The 22,263-nt window shown below is 47.2% G+C and overlaps 1 protein-coding gene across 2 annotated transcripts in view; it reads left to right on the forward strand.

The window, feature by feature from the left end:
• The first annotated feature begins 877 nt into the window (after positions 1-877).
• The window catches only part of LOC149364871 (uncharacterized), a 38,980-nt gene continuing 17,594 nt past the window's right edge, over positions 878-22,263 (forward strand). The window contains exons 1-2 of one of the 2 annotated variants that reach the window (XM_089574817.1): positions 878-1,123; positions 15,856-15,933. In XM_089574817.1, coding sequence (XP_089430943.1) covers positions 1,004-1,123; positions 15,856-15,933 — 198 coding nt within the window. In that variant the 5' untranslated portion in view covers positions 878-1,003. The remainder of the gene's footprint in view (positions 1,124-15,855; positions 15,934-22,263) is intronic. The other variant, XM_089574818.1, reaches the window with a different exon arrangement.

Below are 22,263 nucleotides of genomic sequence, written 5' to 3' on the forward strand. Positions count from 1 at the left end.
CGACTGCGTGTTATTCAGACAGAAATTTCACTCACCATTTTAAGAGTAGTCGTTGTCAGAAGGAACGTTTAGTTCCGAATTACGAATCTCAACACGATGTGTATTATCAGGGTTATGCAAGCAGAGCGTGAGGCCTCACTTCTTGTCCTCAATCCTCGCTGTATTTGAAGGAATGGTGCGGTTAATGTGCACACAGGAAAGGGGCGACAACTGTCTCACTCTCGGCTAACACCTGAACGGCTCCGTGTGAGAAAAGGTGACGGGGGGTGTTGAAGAGGGCAGAAAGAGAAAGAGTCGCCATAGTGGAGATTTCGATGTCATGCACTACCACCGCAAGGTGCACAGACGTTTTCGCGTTTCACCTCCCTCGAAATGAGGATGACTGCATAGAGAGATGCCAACATGTCAGGCGACAGCACCACGCGGATGGCGCTGTGTGCGCACCACGGCTCCCAGGCGTCCCGATAGACTACTGTACGGTGCACCCGTGTACGGTTCTTCGCATTAGGTTTAGAGGTATGTATGTTCATCCGTCCGCCGCACGGCCGAATCCGGCGCTCGTCATTGGCCGGCCCATATCGGTGTCCGAGCCACGCCATTGGCCTCAGACCCGATCAGTCCGGAAGAGACGTTTCTTGCCTAAGCAATCGGCTCCCGTGTGCAACCAATGAGGCAAGACCTGACAGCTAACGACGCGCCGAGAGCGCCCAGAGCGACGCCTCTGCCCAACCTGCCCTCACCCTCCTTCCGTCGCCCTCATTCTCAGCTTGCCTCTCGCCTGTGAGAGGGAAAGACGCGCCTCACTCTCGCTCTCTGGCGAAAAAGAAAGAGAAAAAAAGGAAAAGAAACCTAGCGCGGGACTTGTATAAGATCTCCCGCAGCCGCCGGGCTGTTCAATGCGCTCTCGTAGTCTCTCAGTGGAAGGAGCAGTCCGCGCGGGCATTCGCTCCTCTTTTGACGGCGGAGAGAGCGTGAGGCGATAGATAACGGGCGACTCCCTGCCATGTCGACGACGGCAACGCAGCACCGAGTCAGAGCCACCATGCTCGCCCTGGCGGCCCTGATTGTGCTGGTCGCAGTCAGCCCGCCGGTCGTCCGGGGAAACGTCCTCCGGTTGAGTCGGGTGAGTCCATGCAAGCCTTCTACGAGGCGCGTACGCGCCCTCTACCGCTCATCTGTCACCGCCATCCTTCACGCGGAAAACTTCTCCGCTCACGAACTACCTGACGAAGTACCTCGCGCGGCGCAGTTGCACCTGTCAACGGGCCTCCGTGGCAGTCTTGCTGCGGAGTATTTCGTAGCGATTATTTTCGTACTTTTTCTTTCGCCTCTTTGCTATTGGTCAGTGCCGCCATTTAATGCTTGCTGTAGATGCAAGTCTAGACATCACAGGAGGCAGGAAAAAATGGAAGAGAGGGATCTAAAATAATCGAGAAAGGAATGCTGAACAAACAAAACCGCAGGGTGGTGAACCAAAAACTGAACCAAGTTGATGGTTTCTTACATAGATTAGATGCGCCTGTCGCTTATTAACAGCGCCCACCTACTTTATTTTTTATGCATACGCGCGCACGCAAGAAGATGCTAACTTTAGGACGAAGCAAATATTGAGAGCTATTCAGTTCTATGCTCCCACACTGTTCTCTTTTCCTTCGATCGACGGCACGGAAACCATAGCATAACTATTATATGGTTGAAGTGACGCCCGTTGCATGCGCTGCAGTTAATATCTTCTCGCAACAGCCCATCAACTTCAGTCATCGTCAAGGCAACGAGCGGATTGCCTTGTACCACGCACTTCCCGCGCTAAACGTCACAGCACATGGGTTTCCGCTCCAGCATTTCGTCCCCCCCTCCCCCCCCCCCCCCCAACTCTCCTCCCCTGGCTGCGTCCTTAGGGCCACTTAATTCCGTTTGCGGTTAACTCAGTTGCATGCAAGGCTAACCAGCCTGCCGCTTTAAAGTCTTCTTGAGTGCTTTTTTTTATTTTTAACCCAGCAGAATTTGTGTACTAAAACGCACCAACGTTGAACGTTTCCCTTTCCTTCATTCAGCCGCCGCGGTGGCTCAGTGGTTATGGCGCTCGGCTGCTGACCCGAAAGACGCGGGTTCGATCCCGGCCGCAGCGGTCGAATTTCGATGGAGGCGAAATTCTAGGGACCAGTGTACTGTACGATGTCAGTGCACGTTAAAGAACCCCAGGTTGTAGAAATTTCCGGAGCCCTGCACTACGGCGCCCCACATAGTCTGAGTCGCTTTGGGACGTTAAACCTCCATAAACCAAAATTTCCTTTACCGTTTGGAAATAGTGAGGGGAAAGATAATGTCATTGAGCGTGCGGGGATACATTATCACAAAGCTAATAGCATTAATAGTGATTTTTGGAGGAAAGGAAATGGTGCTGCTATTGTCTCACTTATCGGTGGACCACTCAACAGCGCCGCGAGGGAAGGGACGAAGGGGGGGAGTGAAAGAGAGAAGGAGATGCCGTAGTGAAGAGCTCCGGAAATTTCGGCCACCTGGTGATCTGCAACGCGCACTGCCACGTCGCACAGCACGCGGGCACTTTTCGCGTTTCGCCTCCATCGTAAAGCGACCCACGCGGTCGGGTTCGACCTCGGGCTCTGCAGCCGAGCGACCTAACCACAGAGCCACTGCGGCAGGTGCTACCTACCCGTGAGGGAAGGAATGAAGGGAGCGAAGTTGGAAGGAGAGAGAGGGAGGCCGCAGTGGAGGGCTTTTAATTAATTTCGACCACCTGGGGTTCTTTAAAGGGAAACTGCATAGGTTTTAGAAATCAACGAGCTTAAGAGGGTCGAATGTGTGAAACCTGCAGGTAAAGCATGCGAACTCTTTTTGGGCTAGCACTTGAAATAGTGAAGTAATCGCCGATTAAAATCCGGACGCCCTTCAAGCTTCTCCGCAGCGCACAACACCAAGTGTGTGTAAGTGTGTGTGTGTGGGGGGGGGGGGTGATAACGTCATCGAAGGTGTCAGTACATTTCCAAAGCACAAAGGCCTGCTTTGAAGGAAAAAAACCAACGCCACCGAAGGCAAACCATGCCGAGAGGAGTTTGGCAGCGTCTAACGAGTCAGGGCAGAGTGTGGCTGACGACAGCGCTAATTTGAAATCATACATTTCGTGACGTCACGCTGAGTTTCTCTGCACTCCTCCCGTGCATTGAGGAGAACCGCAAAATTCAATCGTCGATTACGTCACTGTTTTAAATGCTAGTGCAAAAATACTTGGCATGTTTTACCTACAGCCTATATAGATTTAAATCCTTGAATATCGCGAAATTATGAATTTCGTCTCCGGCCGGAATCTGGCCCCACGACTTCGGGCGAAGTTGTCGTACGCTGTAAACACACAGCCTCCCTGATGGGTTTCATAAATCAAAGCTAACCAACAGCGAGGTAACCAAATGCACTTTTAGTCTGTTTTTTTACTGCTTTTTGTAGAAACGTTAACAAACAAGAAAAGAGGAAAAGCCAGCGACATTAACACTCAAGAATGCAGAATATGCGCCTTTCACTCAAGGTATTATCTGCGCGTATTTAACGACCAGCAAGCAGTGTCCGAAACGAGCGCCATGTGCGGCGTGTGTAGGCAGGAGAATGCTAATGAGTTGGTTTATCGCGGCGGGTCTCACTACGTTGTTTTTATTTTTAATTATTTTTATTTTCGGAGGATAATTCTACGCTTTCTACGGGTATTTTAGTGTATTTCATCGAAACTTCCCTTGGCTACAGAGTGATGTGGACTGGTTAGTGACATTCTCTGTCCACAGGGCTCTTAAACACGCTACACGTTTACTGGTTAGAATACGCCGCTGCTTGCGTACAAACACTGGAAAAGCGCCTGAACGGACGCACGCACTGACAAAAGGTTCAAGCAGGCAGTGAGACCATGCATCCAGATTGCATGTTCTGTTTCGCTCCAATACGTCCTTTCGCACGAGCACCGGCACCGATAGAACAGCATGCGTTTTGCGGTGTTGAACTGCTTCCCAGCAGTAATTCCTTACCCCACGCAGAAAGATTCCCCGAAGTCACGACTGGAGTAGGTTTCTGTGTCCCATCCTACTTGTCAGCCACCAAGTGCCTACGAACAGGATTCAGGCAAGAGTTTTATTATGTTTGCTTTTCAAACACTGCGCTTCGTTTGTCGCCGCCAGGGCGCGCGCTCATCATTCTTCCTCAGCGCCGAGCAAGTTGTTAGGGCCGCCGCGGTGACTCAGTCGTTATGGCGCTCGGCTTTTGACCCGAAAGGCGCAGGTTCGATCCCGGCCGCGGCGGTAGAATTTCTATGGAGGCGAAATTCTAGACGCCCATGTACTGTGCGATGTCAGTGCACGTTAATAAACCCCACGTGGTTGAAATTTCCGGAGCCCTTCACTACGGCGTCTCTCATGGCCTGAGTCGCTTCGGGACGTTAAACCCCGTAAACCAAAGTAAACCAAGCCGATGACCTAAAGACGCTACTAAATTGTTCGCGAGAATTCGCGACCACGTTCTTGGGGGTTCATTTAAAAGAGCGGCAGCACTTAGGTTGCCACTTCGTCGTGTCCTTTGTTACCGAAATATTTGACTCTCATTCGAGAGACCTACGAGAACAGTACAAAAACGCACCGAAAGGTAAATGAAGGTGGCACTCCATCATAAACCCTGCGCTCCTGTCACTACTTCGGTTATACCACTGAGGAATGCTGCTAGCCTGTTAATAGGTTTTTGTCTGCATATATCTGAGGTGTCTAGTGCTATCAAATTACGACGGCTACCACTCCCCCCCCCCCCCCCCTTTTTTTTTGTTCTTGCATCCCTAGCATTCATATAGGTCCGGATGGTGCGAGTTGTCCTTGTAACATTACATCCACCCTTCTTCCGACACTTCGCTTCGTTGATTATCTAAAACTTTTTACAAACACTTTATCCCCCTGGTTTCAGCTCCCTCTGTGCGACCTGTGAAAGTACGGGCTAATCATTGGCCCCAATCACGTCTACAAACTTGTCCACACATTTGCTTTGCGGCAAAGCAAATTGCATTTGCTTTCCGGCTTCTGTCTACACTTCTCCAACGAATGATCGACCTCCTTTAGTATAATGCTGTTGTTCTTTTAAGATAACGCTTGATAGAAAGCAAAAGTGGTTCCTCAGAGCAGTGCTACATTTGGTTAAGAAGTTCATCCTGTCACGGTCCAGAATTGCTGCGGATGTCATTGCAGACAACCTACTTGTTTTGCACACACATTTTCGTTAAGCCGTATCTAATCCACGAGATGCAGCAATTTATTCCTGGGTATGCTTACTATAGCATAGCCAGAAATAAATTATAGCATAATAGCAAGAAGCTTATTACACCCTAACGCACCAGACCTGAGAGCTAAAAAGGGGCTTACAATGGCAAGAGTGTTCTAGACAGTGTTTCTTATCTTGCTTCCTGACCAACCTATTTCCGCCCTTTATTTCACCTCCTCCAACCATCTTTCCATCACACTGACTTACAGGTTAATAAATATGCCTGACTGTCATTCAGCACGCGATCTGAATTGCACCTATTTCTTTTACAGTGCTCAGTGAAAACAAAAACTGCAGTACTTCCACACTAGGTTGCCTCTGGCAGGCAAACCATCTCAGCTTGCTTTATGTGCAAGCCATTGTTCGTGTCTGCATCCATAAATATATTCGCATTGAACCAAGCACCTTCGCTTTCCCACCATCACATAGTGCTCCTGTTACTCTCGCCTGTTGCTGTTTCAGGATACGCAGCTATAACTCGAAGCGTGTAGTTCTTGAGCCACAGTTGCCAGGAGTGTCGCGTAGCAGCCTCCCCCCACACCCTCCCCTTTATATTCAGGTATATTATAAATGAGACGCTTTGGAGTAATAAAAATGCGATAGTGGCGCATTCACCAAAAAGACGCGCGTGGTACTGTTACCAGGAATTCGGTACGGCGGTTCAAGTACGCTTTACCACCACGTGGGGCGTGACAAAAACTAGAGAGTGTATTTTTTTTTTCTACAAAAGAAATGCACGGGCGCAGCGAAGGTTCCATCTGAGAAGCGCTCTTTATTTGTGCGGTGCATCTTTAGACTACTTGGCTACGGCGCGACTCATACGTGTAAGTGGGCGCATTTGCTTTTAGCCTTGCATCATGATAGGGTAAACAGGTCAAGAAAATGTCAGTTTTGGACAGTTCTCGTCTTTGTTCCGACAAATACACCATTTAATAATGGAAATCAAAGTCCCTGTTCTGTTTCAAACCGCAAAAGAAGAAAGGCGATTTTAAATGTATATTCTGCAAAAAAACGCGTTTTTTAAATTAAAAACGGGTCCACATTTTGTCGTTTCCATAGACACCCGTTATTTAAATATTTAACTGTTTGAAACAAACGTTACGAAAGTCATTGAGACGACGCTGCTTTTGTCGTGTGCGGAAGGCCGCCTAAAATCTAAATCCTGTGGAAGAAACCCAGTCGTTAACTATACGATTAGTTACCGCAAAAAAATATGTCTTCGCCCATTCAAGAGGCATAGGCCGCAAAGCTCAGCGGCGCTAGCGAGCAGCTGTACCGAATTGAAAACGTTGCCTAAAAATTGCCTATTGTCTAGAAACGCACATATATATGATATAAACATACGAATTTAAACGCCAGTACAGGAGGTAAGGTGTGCACAGCGTCCTAGATAAGAAGTTGCATCCACGTACATAATGGTGCTGAACCAGCTCCCTCATTTAAAGGTGTTACTGGTGTCGCTTAACAAACTCTTACCATTGTTCTCGCTGGTGCTCTCCTCCAAAATATCTTTTTTTTTTTTTGGTCGCTTATACACCAAGTGATACATTCTTATGACCGTCAATAGCATCAGAAACAATACGGGTCAGTACATTCAATTCAGTTCTTTATTTACCAGAATAGTGCACGGTCTCCAGTGCTAAAAGTTTCAGCCAGCAACTTTACTTGTAGCAATGTACAAGGCAGCAGCAGACGTTTGTTGCAGAGTAGGGTGACAAGATAATTACAACACCGCGTATAAAAAAAAAAAGTACAGGAAGTAGATAGCTGCTAGAATATTTACCGCGACAATCGATAATTCTCATTTTACAAGTCTGAAAAATGTATTGCTAACTGTTCCGGCGACTTAAAGGCAACCTGTTTGACTTCTTTCAGTATTACCGGCAGAATGTGTTTTAAAGATTGCAGTTTGTACTGAGGGCGAAAATATGAGACGAACCAGTATTCGGAAATTCGAGCTAAAGAAGGAGCCCCTTGAGGCTGCGGTAACACTGTGCAACAAAAAAAAGCTAACTTTCATGCTGAGAAAAACAGAAAACATGCAACAAGCGATGTTCATAGTGATGGTCAAAGCTAATAATATTATATTCTGCAAAAAGATGCCTTGTCGAATATTTGCTATGTAGCAGAACCATTATTATATCAATATTTACTGCTGTGGTACTTGCACACGCAGTGAGTTATCTGCCCGAACCCTCATTTAATGCGACGAACCAGCTTTGAGAAAAAATAAAAATAAAACAGTGTTATCTCAAACAACGGCTCTCGGGACGCACTTTTCGTGTTGCCATCCCGGTGCTGTACGATTGCGTCTCATTGTGAACTGACAGACCAATATCAAAAATTAACGCACATAACCGAACCTTTCTAATGCCTGCGTTAAAGGGAAGCTGAAATGTTTTTGTTTTTTTAATTCGAGGTTATTCAAGAAATCGAATCTATAAAGCTTCTAGGTAAAGCATGCGAAGAATTTTTGCACTAGCGTTTAAAATGGTGGAATAATCATAGTTTAAACCGCGACGATGTTCAGGCTTCTCCTCACTGCGTTGGAGAATACGGTTAAACTCGTAGTGACGTCATTATCGCCGAAATTTCAGATGGCCGCTGCCTTCGCCTGCATGCTGCTATTTGTCATCCCACGCCGTTGAACAATGCTTCGTGAGCTTCACCTTCGATGGTATTGGTTTTCTTCCGCAAAACATTTGTTTCTTCACTGGAAACGCAACGCCGTTATACGTGACGTCATTATCGGGGCCTCTGCCCGTCGCTGTGCACTGCAGAGAAGCCTGAGCGCTTACGCCACTTTATTCGGTGATTACGCTACCATTTTAAATGGTAGTGCAAAACGATTTCGCTGGCTTTACCTGCATCTTTCACACGTTTTGCCCTTTTAAATTCATCTAATTCTAAAACCACTTCAGTTGCCATTTAATGAGTATTTTTTTTTTCTTTTAATCCTTTACGTCGCACTTATCTGCCTTTTTTATACGTTAGGTAGTACCCAATGGGAAAGGAAGGAATAAACATTTATTCCGGAAGTCTCTTACTCACAGCTCCGAGGCCATTTGCCGAGCTAGGTAATCGGACAACTACAGATAGTTGATTTTATTTTATTTTTTTATACAGAAAGGGAAACTTTATGGAGAAGGAGGGTCAACAGTCAGAGATGCATCGAGCTAGACGTATTGCATTCGCAAATACACGAATGGGCTTCAAAAGATGCAGCAAAAAAAAAAGACGAACTTAATAAAGACGGTATCTTACCCAATCACGCATGCGCAGCCCGGTCTTACATCCGGTGCGATTGCTAACGCAGCATCACGTGAGCCACAAGCCAGCAACCTGGTCACATGACGCAACGCCGGGCGCGCAGCAACCAACTTGAAACCCGAACAGGGTACCCAGTCGGCGCAGACTTCCGCTGCTTCCCAGGCAATCCGCACCCGCGAAGCTTCGAATTCCTCTGCTCCGCACCTGGGCAGGATGACACAGAGCTTCTCATGTGCCCCGTACGTTAGGTCCGTATGCATGCAGACCGGATATCGACGCTGTTCCCACAGAGAACCTTGGGAAGCTGGCCGGAAAGCGGACAGGTCTGGCGGAAAGCGCGAAAGACGATATAGGGTGGTACGAGAACGCGCCGGGAGCCACATGGCTTTCTCTTCTTTGTGTTTGCTCCCATACCTTACCACGCGAGACAAGCTTCCGTCGCTTCGCTCGAGACATCCGCGGGAAGAAAAATGCGCGGCCATTGCTGGCGTCGGAAATACAATGCAACGGAGAGGACTGGAACTGCTGAGCGCTGACTCGCTTTACATCGTATAGCGAGACCTCCCGTATACGTGTATGCGCAATGCGATCATTGTTCTGAGTCTTTATTAATTTTCTCAACCCTCTTTTCACTCCGAAGACTTGGAACAAGCATTTGTTGGTCAAATGTTTAGGGGAAATGTTTATGGGGGGGGGGGGGGGGGGGGGGGGGGGAGTAAGTAGATTTGTAATAAGGGAGTAATAAGGGAGTTATTACTCATTGGCATCCACCCGAGCGCAGCCATACGGCTACAAAGGAAAGCTATACAGCTGTCTCAGAAACTTCGCAGTTTTAAAGAAAAATTCGATTCGCTCTCGCCCTACCATTAGCTTGCCGTCCCGGTTAGCTTAATTGGTAGAGCGACTGCTCCGGTGAAGCGGTGGTCCCGGGTTCGAACCCCTGACCAGGACGAATTTTTCTTTAAAACTACGAAGTTTCTGAGAATACTGTATAGCTTTCCTTCGTAGCCGTATGGCTGCGCTCGGGTGGATGCCAATGAGTAATTACTCCCTTATAACAAGCATTTGTGTATTGAGACCTTTATATATAGGATATTCCGGGGCCCGCAGATTAGCCGCAGTGGCGAACGCGCCTCTGCAGATGTTTGCAAAGCGAAAAAAAAAACAAATGATAGCATTTCGTGAAGATGCCATAATCTTTCCACTCTCAGGAGATACATGATCCGCATACAGGAGTGAAAGAAGAAAAGAGAGAATGAGGCAGCCCAGTAGACGAATGCACGAACACACCTCTGCACACGTTTGCAAAAAAAAAAAAAAATGCGAGTATTCTGCGAGGCCAAGAAAGATGCACTAATCTTTGCACTCTCAGGAGATACCTCAACTGTACAGTGCTCTAGAAGGGGTAGAAGGGGTGAAGGGTGTACTAGAACACTGTACTCAACTGCATGCAGCGATGGGGAAGGGGTAAAAAGGGAGTGAAAGAAGAAAATAGAGAATAAGGCACCACAGTAGATGAATGTACGAACACACCTCTGCACACTTTTACAAAACAAAAAAAAAATGTGAGCATTCTGCGAGGCTAAGAAAGATGCAGTAATCTTTCCCCTCTCAGGAGATACCAGAACCGTATGCAGCGGTGGGCAAGGGGTAAAAAGATAGTGAAAGAAGAAAAAGAGAGAATGAGGCACCCCAGTAGATGGATGTACGAATAGCGATTAGCAAATAGAGAGAACCAGACCAGACAGAAGCCAAAATGGGTTGCGATGTCCAGGTAAAAAAAGGAGGAATGCATAATGTTCAGAAGGAAGGGAAGAGAAAGGTTTTAACTGGCTCAGAGGAAAGAATTGCAGTACCAATGATACAAGAGACAGATTTCCATCATTCACTAGCAAGCGATCACACACGAGTCTGCAGTCAATATGGGTCGATTGCAATCTCTCTTCCCGCCCTTTTTTCACTTGATCCTTCCCAGTACATAAACAAACTGTCTTGGTCACATGGGCGTCAAATGAACCGAACTCGAGGGCTTTTCTGATTAAGGAGAGAGTCTAGGAGTGTCCTGCGTTAAAAGCGCGTATTCTCATCATCCTCTCGTCAATGACACAACTTTTCGAATTTTTTTTGAAATCTCTCTTCTACGTGAATAACCTAATGAGCTAACTGTACAGAACGTCGAAGGCAACTCGCGCACCAAGACCAAGGATATATGCATTGATCCCCAAGCATCCCTGCACACTGCATAAGAGTCCCTTGATAGCATTACTGGTCATGAAACTCTCTTTGAGGTTTCACTGGGACAGAACCGGCTCCTACAGGAATAGGCAGCGTTGATTAAAGGGCAGCGTGATGCCGCTCTTAAATCAAAGAATATTTATCCATGAAGAGAGATCAGAATAAGAATTTTTATTAGTCGGTCATTTGTTCAGCATACATTGATATGCAGAAGGAGGCCCCATAGCCGATGACTGAAAGGGTACCTGATATCGCGGTGTTATCAGTGTCGCAAAGAGAACGTTAGTTTAACAAAGTTGAGAGCGGCAACACAGTACGAGTAGGCAACACAGTTTGCAAGAAGAGAAACAACTCGAGCTAAACGCTTTTCTTGCTCTTACGAGCATGTTCCGCAGGACAAGTAGTTGGCAACTGCTAAGGCTGTCGGCGAGAAGTGTCATCATCAGCCAGAGGCGTCTTCATTATAGGACTAACTGATCATAGACAAGGATCGGGTAGTTGACGGCCCCATTCAGGCACGTAGAGAAGGTGACCTTTTTTTTATTATTTGCAGAGGGATCAAGAGAAATTTTTTACAAAGGGAGCGGGGGGGGGGGGGGGGGGGACGTTAGGAGTTTGGGGGAGAGAGGGAGGGAGACGATAGAGTTTAGAGGAGAGTTGGGGGGGGGGGGGGGGGACCCTTTCTTGGCTACGTGCCTCGTCCCATTTCGCCCATTCTTTTCTTTTCCTTCTTTGAAAGCCTCAAAAAATATCCCCTATTGTCGTTTCCCTTCAGCACGTATCGAGTGTTGGCTACATTCAGCAGCAAGAGTCTCTTTCGAGCCGGAGGTCAAACGAGGCCCCGGCGCGAAGTCTGCGCCGGTGCAAACCCGTTGCACACTCCAGAAAGAGGCAGTGTCTCCCTTCCACACTCCCACGCGGCCAGATCCGACGCACGCTAGCCGGCGAAAGCAGGTTAAAAAAAAAAAAAGAAAGCGGGTCACTGCCACGCGCACTCGCCTGAACTCCGTCGTTGCGTCGCAGAAAAGGGGTGCCGCCCCACTGCCTCTCTTCTGCTCCGTAGACGTACCCGGGAGCCGTCGTCCTTGGAGCTGTGTACTGTGTAGCTGCTCCGTCGCGGCGAGTTTAGGGGATCACGCGGTCTGACCCGCACACGACGACGCGGCGTTGAATTGAGTGGCCGGCCTCAATGAACGGGGGTGGTCCCTTGTGCTGCTGGTGGTGGCGGTGAGACCAGCGCTGCCCAAGGCAAACTGAGTGGCGCGCCAACTGTTTCGCCTATATATAGCAGCATGTACTGCGCAGTAAAGTTCTCCATGCATCGGACACGTTCGCAATCTCTCTGCTCGCTAGAACCACGCAGATGAGTGAAAGACGAAACTGGTGCAAGCCACCCCTGTCCGAATCAGGAACTGCGTAAGAACAGTGTGCAAGCATGAATGCTTCGCGGCTGCCTGGTTATGGTGACCAATGGTACACGGTAAGGTTTGCCAGGGGCGACGCTAGCTCTTATAGCTCAGTGAGTCGTTTTGATTTGAGCAGACGGACCACGTGACATCTATCGCAGCCAGTTCCGCGACGTTCTCTGGCTAGAGTTCACACTTTCGGTTCGAAGACGCAGAATATAGGGAGAATACAGCGGTATCCAGCGCCACCGCTGCGATGTGGAAAAGGAAAACACGCCTTGTTTTTCTTTTTGCTACGACGACAGCTGCTAGGGACAGCCTAAGGAGCAAAGCCGTCTGCGTCATAATACGCCGTAATAGACCGATTTCACAAGCAGTTGCGCTACGCCACCGCCGCCGCGATGCACTCTGGGAGTTGTGGTACTCCGGCCGGCGGCCGCGTCAGCGCGGTGCGTGGCGCACGCGCGACAAGCAGCCCTGTTTGCGTCGCCACACGGTGTTTCTCTGCGTGAATGCTGTACTTGCGGGACAAGTGCGTTCACCTGAGGAGTGTCGTGAGCTCCGACAACTGTGCGAAGCAGAGCGTCCCGGATTTTCCGTTTTCTAGAAGAGAAAAAGTAGCCAAGACATTGCGTAGAAGCTGTTCACGAGAGGCAGCTGAAGAAGTGCTGTTCAGTACATTTAGCCGTACTGTCCCTGTTGATCAGTGGACAATGACAAATGGCAAATTTTCAACTTCTGAACTGTATTAAATGCCTTTTACGCGGCTCTCAGCTTTGAGGCAGTCCCTTAAATTGTTAAAAAGGAGGCAATCGGATTTGCCTTCGTGCTGCGTCGTCAAGCCTTCTTTGCAGCAATTTCTGCCCGGTGCAAGGTTGTAAGGGAACAAGTGTGCTAAGGTTTATTGTTACATTCAGGAATCCACAATGTTAGCTTGATGCACGTATTCACTCCTGATGTCTCGAGCTCCCATACTAGCGATAATGCTTTCTCTATTTCACGGAATGAGAAAGCGAGGCTATAAAACTGTCGAAATGTGGAATAATTTACAACGTTTTGTTGCTCACTGGTCATTGAGTATACATGGTATTCCAGTAACAGCCACATGTCATTTATGCCGGGATATCACCCACATTTTGTCCGTTGTTTGGATAAAAAAGGCCATCTAGTGTTTACCAATCAGTCAACCTGTTCAGACTCGTCCTACGAAAATAGCGAAAGTGAGCCGTACGGGAGACGCCCAGGCAGAAAATTATATTAACCGAAATAAAAAAGTAATTAGTGTATCAATGATCAAAATAAAACTATTCGTCACGAAATTAAAATCCCCTAAACCCTAATTAGGCGTACTCAAAAGCTCCCCGATTGGCTTCTCCTTTTCTCATTTTGTACTGAACACAAGGATTTGTCACATCTCCATTTAGAAAAACGGCATAGCTCGCTCGAATCGCTCACCTTTCCTGCTGGTGACCCGCCGAGCACGTCGTGAATACATGTATGTGTATACGTGAATAAGAAAGAAACAATCGCATGGCCGGTTTTGATCAAGGGCTATGAAGAAAAAATAAAGGCAACAAACGCTGTGTGACGCGTCTATAGCGAATGCCTAGATGAATACAGCGAATACTGAAACAGCAAAATGAGGTGGCAAGAAATGTAAATACTGTCTGAAGACGTTAATTAAATCGCGTGCATCGCTATGCGTTGAAATGTTCTGCTAACAAAATTAACGAAAGCGGCGGTCAAGCGCGTTTTTATCGCCACCTGCAGCATTTTCCAAAGCACTGTTCGAGGAACAAACGCAGCGTCGCCACCGCGGCCCCTCCACTTCATGCGGCAACTGACCACCCTCTCTGCGCTGCTCCTACCGCGATTAGCATTGCACCCATCGAAACTCCGCCGTGGAGCCTCTGTTTCCTTTATAGAGCTCAACACAATAAACGAAACGGCGGAAAGCTACTGCGGCCGGGTATAATGCCAGTCAAGGCGCAAAGTAATGTAGGCTGTCGTGCAGACGACGCCACGAAGGACTACAGCCAAGATGGCGGCTGGCTACTTCCGGTAAACGCGCGCATGCGCAGTAGGCTTTGTGAAATCGGTCTATTAGAAAAGAACGAGTTTCGTTGTTGTTTTTTTCCCCAAAGGCAATGTTGCCTAAATGAGCTTAACGCAATCACGAAGACATAATGACAGATGTTGCTGTCGCTGCCACTTTCTCCGAGTTCGTGAAAATTCCGGGTCGCGTGTTATTCAAGTGAGGAAGAAACAGGACAGGCGTAAAGTAAAATTTCAATGCAGGTCATATATAAAAGGACCGCACGTATTAACCACACTTGCGGTGTGCTTCGAGAACTAGCCCTGCTTAAGACTGAGACATGCCTTTTCTCTCTCTCTTTTTTTTCTGATCTATAATATGAAGCAGACGCAGTGATAGCAATTCACGGTTCATATTACGGGACTCGCTATTATTGGTTGGATGCATGCCGTGCAAGAACGAAGTTCTGGTTATGCTAGAGGCAGTGACTCCACGGTTCCGCGTAAGTCGCACTGGGAAGAGTATCGAAATACATAAGCTTGTAAACCACACGCAGAGGCTACAGACTAGCTTATAGACAACGGCCGAGTGTGGGCAACGCGTGAGCCATGGAGCTGACTGCGACAGCGACACCGGTTTAGAGAGACATCACGAAAGTATATAACGAAAGAAATGCCCGACGCACGAAAAATATATACCTGAGATAAAATTAAAAATATGCCAATAAAAGCGTTCGCATTTATGGAAGAAAATAAAGCGGCAGGCAACATATATAGAGCGCACCGCATGACCTCTCTGTTCCTATTGCCCGTGTTTCCTTTTTTTTTTTTTGCTTGCTTGCTTGCTTGCTTGCTTGCTTGCTTGCTTGCTTGCTTGCTTGCTTGGTTTCAGTGCATTCTTCGTTTCTGGTATCCATGACAAAAGCCTTAAAGAGAATCCGGGTTTAATCTGATGCCGGATCCGCTGAGCTTCAGTGGCGCTTACACGTGCAATAAAAGCGTCCACCACTAACACTCCGCTAGTTTCTAGTGTAATAGGCTGTGTCTGTAGATGAAAGCATTCTTTCCGACACGTTATTTGGCTCGCAGTGACAAGCCATGGCACATAGTTGCGACAATGAAACGCAGTCATCTTGTGGGAAAGGTGTTCATTGATTTTAGTTGCCCATTTTTCAGTCGCCATATATTTGCTAACTGTGGAGGTGTTAAAGACACACGAAGAGTTAAAGTTGCAAAGTTGTTGAGCGGGAGAGGTACAAACTCCGAATGACGCATTTCCGGGAAGTCAAGTTTTATTCTCAGTGTTTTCTTCTTTATTTACTTTTCACTCTCTAACGACACACACTTTACTCAGAGATGGACAAGGACCGCTGACGTCATTTCATTTCGTTTTCTGACAAGTCACTGCACTCCGTGAGTACGTTCAAGCGCTCAGTATACGTCGTTTCTAACATGCCGCGGTTTTTTAGCACTGAGTACATACACATTCCAGGGGATGAATTTCATTTCTTTTCTTAGTGAATATCGGTGCAAACAGATTTCACTGCGATGGGGCTTCTTTTGATTTTTTCTCTTTTGTTTTACTTTCTGCTTAAACGTGCTTTCCTTGCAGGCCGACAACAAGCTTCACCCTCCCAGCTCGCAAAGCGAGGAGTTCGCGGATTCCATCACCACAGAATTTAGTCCGCAGGTACAAAGCTATCAGCGCCAACTGGCTTCTCTTGTCAATGGGCATAGACATCTCTCTGCATAAGCGCCTGCCCGCCCTCGTTTTGTTGCGTTTTTCAAAAAAAAAAAAAAAACGAGTTATGCGCAAGTTTCGTCTCACAAAATTGAATCGTAGCCGCCATGCTTTGCCATCTTCTTGAGCCCGACAGCTACGCAGAAATGTTTCATTGCGATAGCATTAAAAACTCCATAGTGCCAAAATGCGTTGTCGCTCATAAAATGCGACCCACTGGCTGGAGAGAAGTGACGTCACCAGTCCGGAGCATTCCGACTGGAAGGAGGAAAGCGGCGTCACCGACAGTACGTGACGCCACAAATCGGAAATAACGTCATGTCCAGTGAAGTTATCGACCGCTGCTAATGCTGCTGCATTGCCAACATACAATGAAATTAGATGTCCTTGTGAATTTTGACATGACATTGCCTTGTTAAGACACTCAGGACATGAACTGCAAAGCATGATAAATGAGTTAGACAGGCAGAGCAGAACGGTGGGGATAAAAATTAGCATGTAGAAAGCTACTGTAACGTTCAACAGTCTAGCAAGGGAACAGTAGTTCGCAATTGGTAGCGAGGTGCTGGAAGTAGTAAGAGATTATGTCTACTTAGGGCAGGTAGTGACCGCTGATCCGGATCATGAGAGGGAAATAACCAGAAGAATAAGAATGGGGTGGAGCGCATATGGCAGGTTCTCTAAGATAATGAATGGCGGTTTACCAATATCCCTTAAGGGAAAAGTCCACAACAGCTGTATCTTACCGGTACTCACCTAAGGGTCAGAAACGTACAGGCTAACGAAGAGGGTTCAGCTTAAGCTAAGGACAACGCAGCGAGCTTTGGAAAGAAAAATATGACAGGTTTAACGTTATTAGATCGGAAGCGGGCAGAGTCGGTGAGGGAGCAAATGCGGGTTAATGACATCTTAGCCGAAATCAAGAGGAAGAAATGGGCTTGGGCAGGGCATATAATGCGAAGGCAAGATAACCGCTGGTCCTTAAGGGTAACGGAGTGGATTCCAAGAGAAGGCAAACGTAGCAGGGGGCGGCAGAAAGTTAGGTGGGCGAATGAGATTATGAAGTTAGCGGGGATACGGTGGCCGCAACTGGCAAAGGACAGGGTTAATTGGAGAGACGTGGGAGAGACCAAATGTTTAGGGGAATCCCCCAAGGTGGAGTAGATTTCTAATAAGGGAGTAATTACTCATTGACGTCCACCCGAGCGTAGCCATACGGCTACAAAGGAAAGCTATACAGCTTCCTCAGAAACTTCGTAGTTAAAGAAAAATTCGTCCTGGTCCGGGGTTCGAACCCGGGACCACCACTACACCGGAGCAGTCGCTCTACCAATTGAGCTAACCGGGACGGCAAGCTTATGGTAGGGCGAGAGCGAATTGATCAATAACTCGAAGTGGGAACAGTGTTGACCAAATGTTTAGGGGAATCCCCCAAGGTGGAGTAGATTTCTAATAAGGGAGTAATTACTCATTGACGTCCACCCGAGCGCAGCCATACGGCTACAAAGGAAAGCTATACAGCTTCCTCAGAAACTTCGTAGTTAATGAAACTACGAAGTTTCTGAGAAAGTTTATTTAACTACGAAGTTTCTGAGAAAGCTGTATAGCTTTCCTTTGTAGCCGTATGGCTGCGCTCGGGTGGACGTCAATGAGTAATTACTCCCTTATTAGAAATCTACTCCACCTTGGGGGATTCCCCTAAACATTTGGTCAACACTGTTCCCACTTCGAGTTATTGATCAATTCGCTCTCGCCCTACCATAAGCTTGCCGTCCCGGTTAGCTCAATTGGTAGAGCGACTGCTCCGGTGTAGCGGTGGTCCCGGGTTCGAACCCCGGACCAGGACGAATTTTTCTTTAACTACGAAGTTTCTGAGGAAGCTGTATAGCTTTCCTTTGTAGCCGTATGGCTGCGCTCGGGTGGACGTCAATGAGTAATTACTCCCTTATTACGTGGGAGAGACATTTGCCCTGTAGTGGGCGTAGTCAGATTGATGATGATGATGATTATGTGAATTTTTACTTTCTTTGTCTTGCACGATGAGCATATGCCTCCTGGTGTGCGTACACTGTGTATGTAAGCCTTTCTATAGCTGACGCTGTCCACAAATGAAATTGAATGCAGTTTTCAGTGACGATATCGCTTCTCAGATGTCAGGAAACAAATCCTATACACTCCGCACAGCTCCGCATAGGGTTAGCGATAATTCGATACGAAATAATTCAGCATGACATGATGCGTATAATATTCTTATCATAAACTGTACTAGAACAAAACAAAAGAAAGTTTCGGTAAAAGATGCAAATGCCACGCTCGCACTTTATTCGCAGTCGTATGGATAATCAGACGTTTAGGTGTTTATAATTTCATGCTGAATTGTTCAATGATCACTATGCAACCATATTTGTATTTCTTTTCTTGCTGAAAGTTAAGAAAGGCGACCGCGAAGCCGGGATGGATAAGCGAGGCGTCGGTCTGTGCAGTAAAAAGTCGCACATAGATGTCGTAGCACAGAGACGCATGTGTGTGTACCTATAAAAGAAAAGTAAAGCAAATACTGTGGGTAATTATGAATGATCCCCTTCTAACTTTGTTTCTTTCGCTATACATCTCCTTTAAATGTATAGGGCCTGACTGCATCATGCAATTAATCTGCACGAGAACGAATCATGTATTACGGTAGAGAATGCATCTATTTTATGTAAAAACGCAAAAATGTACGAGCGAAACGCGATGATTTATATGTGCCTCGATGAAATTAACTTTCACGCGTGAGCCCACGAAGACTAGAGGCAATCTGAAGGCTGCAGCACAATTATTCGAGCTGCGACAACGATCACTGAGGCGTTGCGCATTTCGGCGATTTTCACGACATTCTCGTATCATGCAACATGATGACCTAAAAATATTGCGCGGAAACCATTTATCATGGCCGTGTACGTTGATATGCTGCTGGCCAGCTTGTTAATGAAGTTAGAAGTCGCATATTTTTAATCATTATAGGCTATTTGGTTTGGTTTATTGGGGTTTAACGTCCCAAAGCGACTCATGCTGTGAGGGACGCCGTAGTGAAGGGCTCCGGAAATTTCGACCCCCTGGGGTTCTTGAACGTGCACTGACATCGCACAGTACACGGGCCTCTAGAATTTCGCCTCCATCGAAATTCGGTATAGGCAATTTGGAAAAGTAAGACCGTCAGCCGGAAGACTAAACTGAGATTTTACAGCCTATATGGGCTGCTGGACATCGTCATTTGAATTCTGTGTCCATACGATTACTTGTAGCTCTAGAATACCACAACTGTACTCTTTAATAGCTCATGCTTGCTCTCTCCTACCATCACTTGCTGTCAGAACTCAACTGCTTTATCCACAGAGCCATCCACAGTACAGCTGTACAGCCTTCGTCAAAAATATACAGCCCAAAGGGTTTGCTTCCAAGCCTTGTAAGCGGGGCTCTTAAGCACATTTGACTGTCCTGAGCTGGGAGGCTTGAGGACTTAAGTTCCTCCCGACTTTGTGAGATTATGGTTCCTGAGTGTACAACGGGAGCTGAGCTACAGGGCTCAGAAGCAGACCCCTTGGGCTGTATACTTTTGACAAAGACTGTACCTGTTTCAGCTTGGAGTCGCCAGCTGAACGACACACCTCCTAGCCAGGTAGTTAAGGAGCTTGCCTACTAGTTACTGCGTCCACACCTTCGTCGGCGTATCTATAGCACACTGTGGCAGTCGCATTCCACACAGAGAGCTAGCGCACCTCCGTTTAAAAGATTGTGTCTCCTCACCGTGCAGACCACTCGAGGCTGATGCAAGCGGTTGCAACTTTCGGTTCAGGTGTGTTCCCACAGATTTAGCCGCCTCCTCGCTCTAACTGTGCGAGGTTTCCGGGAAACACCAGTTTCGCGTCTTTGTATCAATCTTATCGCATCCTTGGCCAATGCTCGGGAAAGGAGCGCGCTGTTGCACCTAGCTTCCTGCACAGTGATGTCATGTCACTGTCGCGCGTATGTGGCCTCAGCGTGTGAGTCACCCTGAAGAGTCGCAGTCATAGCCGAGGTGCCCGCCAGTCGTTATCTCCGGGTTGAATGGCGTACTTCCTTTTGTTGGGCGAGAAAGGCGCCTTATCGGTGAGAGCTACGCGGACAGGTCGAGCCTTCCACACTCGACGCCAAGCGCCCACTCTACATGCATGATGACCAGGGTCCACAGTCCGTAGACCTGTGTGAATCGGTCAGGGAGTCCTGGATGTAATCTTTGGGGCCGCAGCTTTCGTTGCAGAGACCTTTCCATGGGGCGGGTAAGACGCCGGAATGCTTCCTCTCTGGGCTGTTGCAAACCGGTTCCGCTGCCGCTTCCAAGACAGCCCAGCGAACAATATGGCGATGCAATGCAGCATTCTCGGACAAAAATTTTGGCTATTCGAATATTGTAAGGTAGCTTTAAGTAAAAATTGAAGTTAATGGTCCATTCTCCCAATGCGTAGCAAAATCTTTCTTTTGAAGTTGTTCCATCGCTGTCATAAAGCAGTTATGACTGCCATAGAAAACCGAAGGGGAAAGTTTTTGACAATAGCAAAAACGTTAATAGCAGAAAAATGCAAGCATGCCGATGGGAGATCTTCGTACATAATGATTGTTGTAGTGAATTCTTGCATCATATGAAAAAATTGCGTTGATAAGTCTTTGCCGTTGAAAAATGATTTTGTCCAGAATTGTTGGGTATAACTTTGTTAGAAAGGCTCGCAGCCTACCTCGGCCTGTCTTCGTTTATTTTTATTTTTTTTAATATAATGCAATGACTTTCCTTTTTGTCCATTGGCTTTCTACGTCGGCTGTTCACAATTCTCGGGATGTGTTATGTCGCCAGTTGTAGAGTCAGCAACTGATGAGAAAGAGCGTATATGTTGTTGTTGTTTTTTTCGTTGCTTTTTTTGAAGAGCGCCGCTAACTCGCAGCACACTCGCCGGCTCACTTTTTGTCGTTGTGATGACGCTTGCCATGACTCGAGCCTTATCAAGTACAGAGGAAACAGGAGCAAAAATACCGAATCAGCCGTTTCCTGCGATCGTTCGCGCGTTCTGTATACGATGAAGGGATAAATACTTCGCTATGATCCCAAATTTCCAATGACTCTCAGCGGTGCGCGGCTCTGTTATGATGCACCAGTCGCGGTAGGACCACACGCCTATGAGAGCCTGTAGAGATGTATGTTCCCCTTCGGTACCATGCAAAACTCCGTCGAGTAGCACGGCACGACTAATGCTTGTGAGAGTAGGCTTTCCGGCAAGAATTTGCCTGTGCGGGGACAAAGGATTCAAGGGCCAGAATAATAAGGAATTATACTAGGAAAAAAAAAAGACATATTCGGGTGAATGACGAATAACAAGAGCCGAAGCCTGCTCAGGATCGTGCATGACCAATAGCCCCCAAGGCTGGCTATCGTATATAGGTAGTATCCATCGCGGTGACTAAGTGGCTTTGGCGTTCGGCTGCTGATCCGAAGGTTGCGGGATCGAATCCCGGCAGCGGCGCCGCGTTTCGATAAAGACGATGTGCAAATATTCCCGTGTGTTGTGCGATATGTCCAGAGCCCTCCATTACAGCGTATCCCAAAACAGTTCATTTTTCATTCCGGGACGTTAAACACGACATACTAGTATTTAGGTAGTCCCAACATGTCATATGACAAGTCTTCGGGGGTTACAGTATATACATAAGTCAAGTGGTGATGGCGGCATGCCAGTCAATGAAACACAAGAAAGCTGAACTGTCTATCTTTCGAACGTCCGACCGCTAAGCAAGCAAAGTATTGTCGCCTAACGTCGCAGTATTCTTGATCAACTGGCGGTTATCGCGGCAGTCCAAGAATGTTCTGCACAGGTCTTGCTAGACACAATCTGATGTCCCGAGCGTGTCGTGCGCTGAGGCAGAGGTATCTGATACCCAATGGGTATTGCGTGCTTATTGGAAATGTCGCCCTCCCTTACAGAAATGAATTTGATGATGTTGATGGCAGTGGTGGCGGCGGATTTTGGTGGTACATGGACAGTTCTGAAAAAATGAATATATAATCTGTATTAAGAAGTTCATTGGGTAGTAATAAATTCGAGATAATGCCGACAAAATTGTGCTTCCAATGAATAGAGAGCTTGTAGTCACATCCGATAAATTTTTATGCGAACTTATACGGAAGTTCATTCGATTCAGACTTTTTTAAACACATTGCAGAGGTTTTCATTGAGCCATCACCGTTCAATAACCATCACTTCAGCGTAATAA

Source organism: Amblyomma mixtum, chromosome 2, assembly GCF_055824585.1.
Source record: "Amblyomma mixtum isolate Tamu chromosome 2, ASM5582458v1, whole genome shotgun sequence".
Classification (NCBI taxonomy): Eukaryota; Metazoa; Arthropoda; class Arachnida; order Ixodida; family Ixodidae; genus Amblyomma; species Amblyomma mixtum.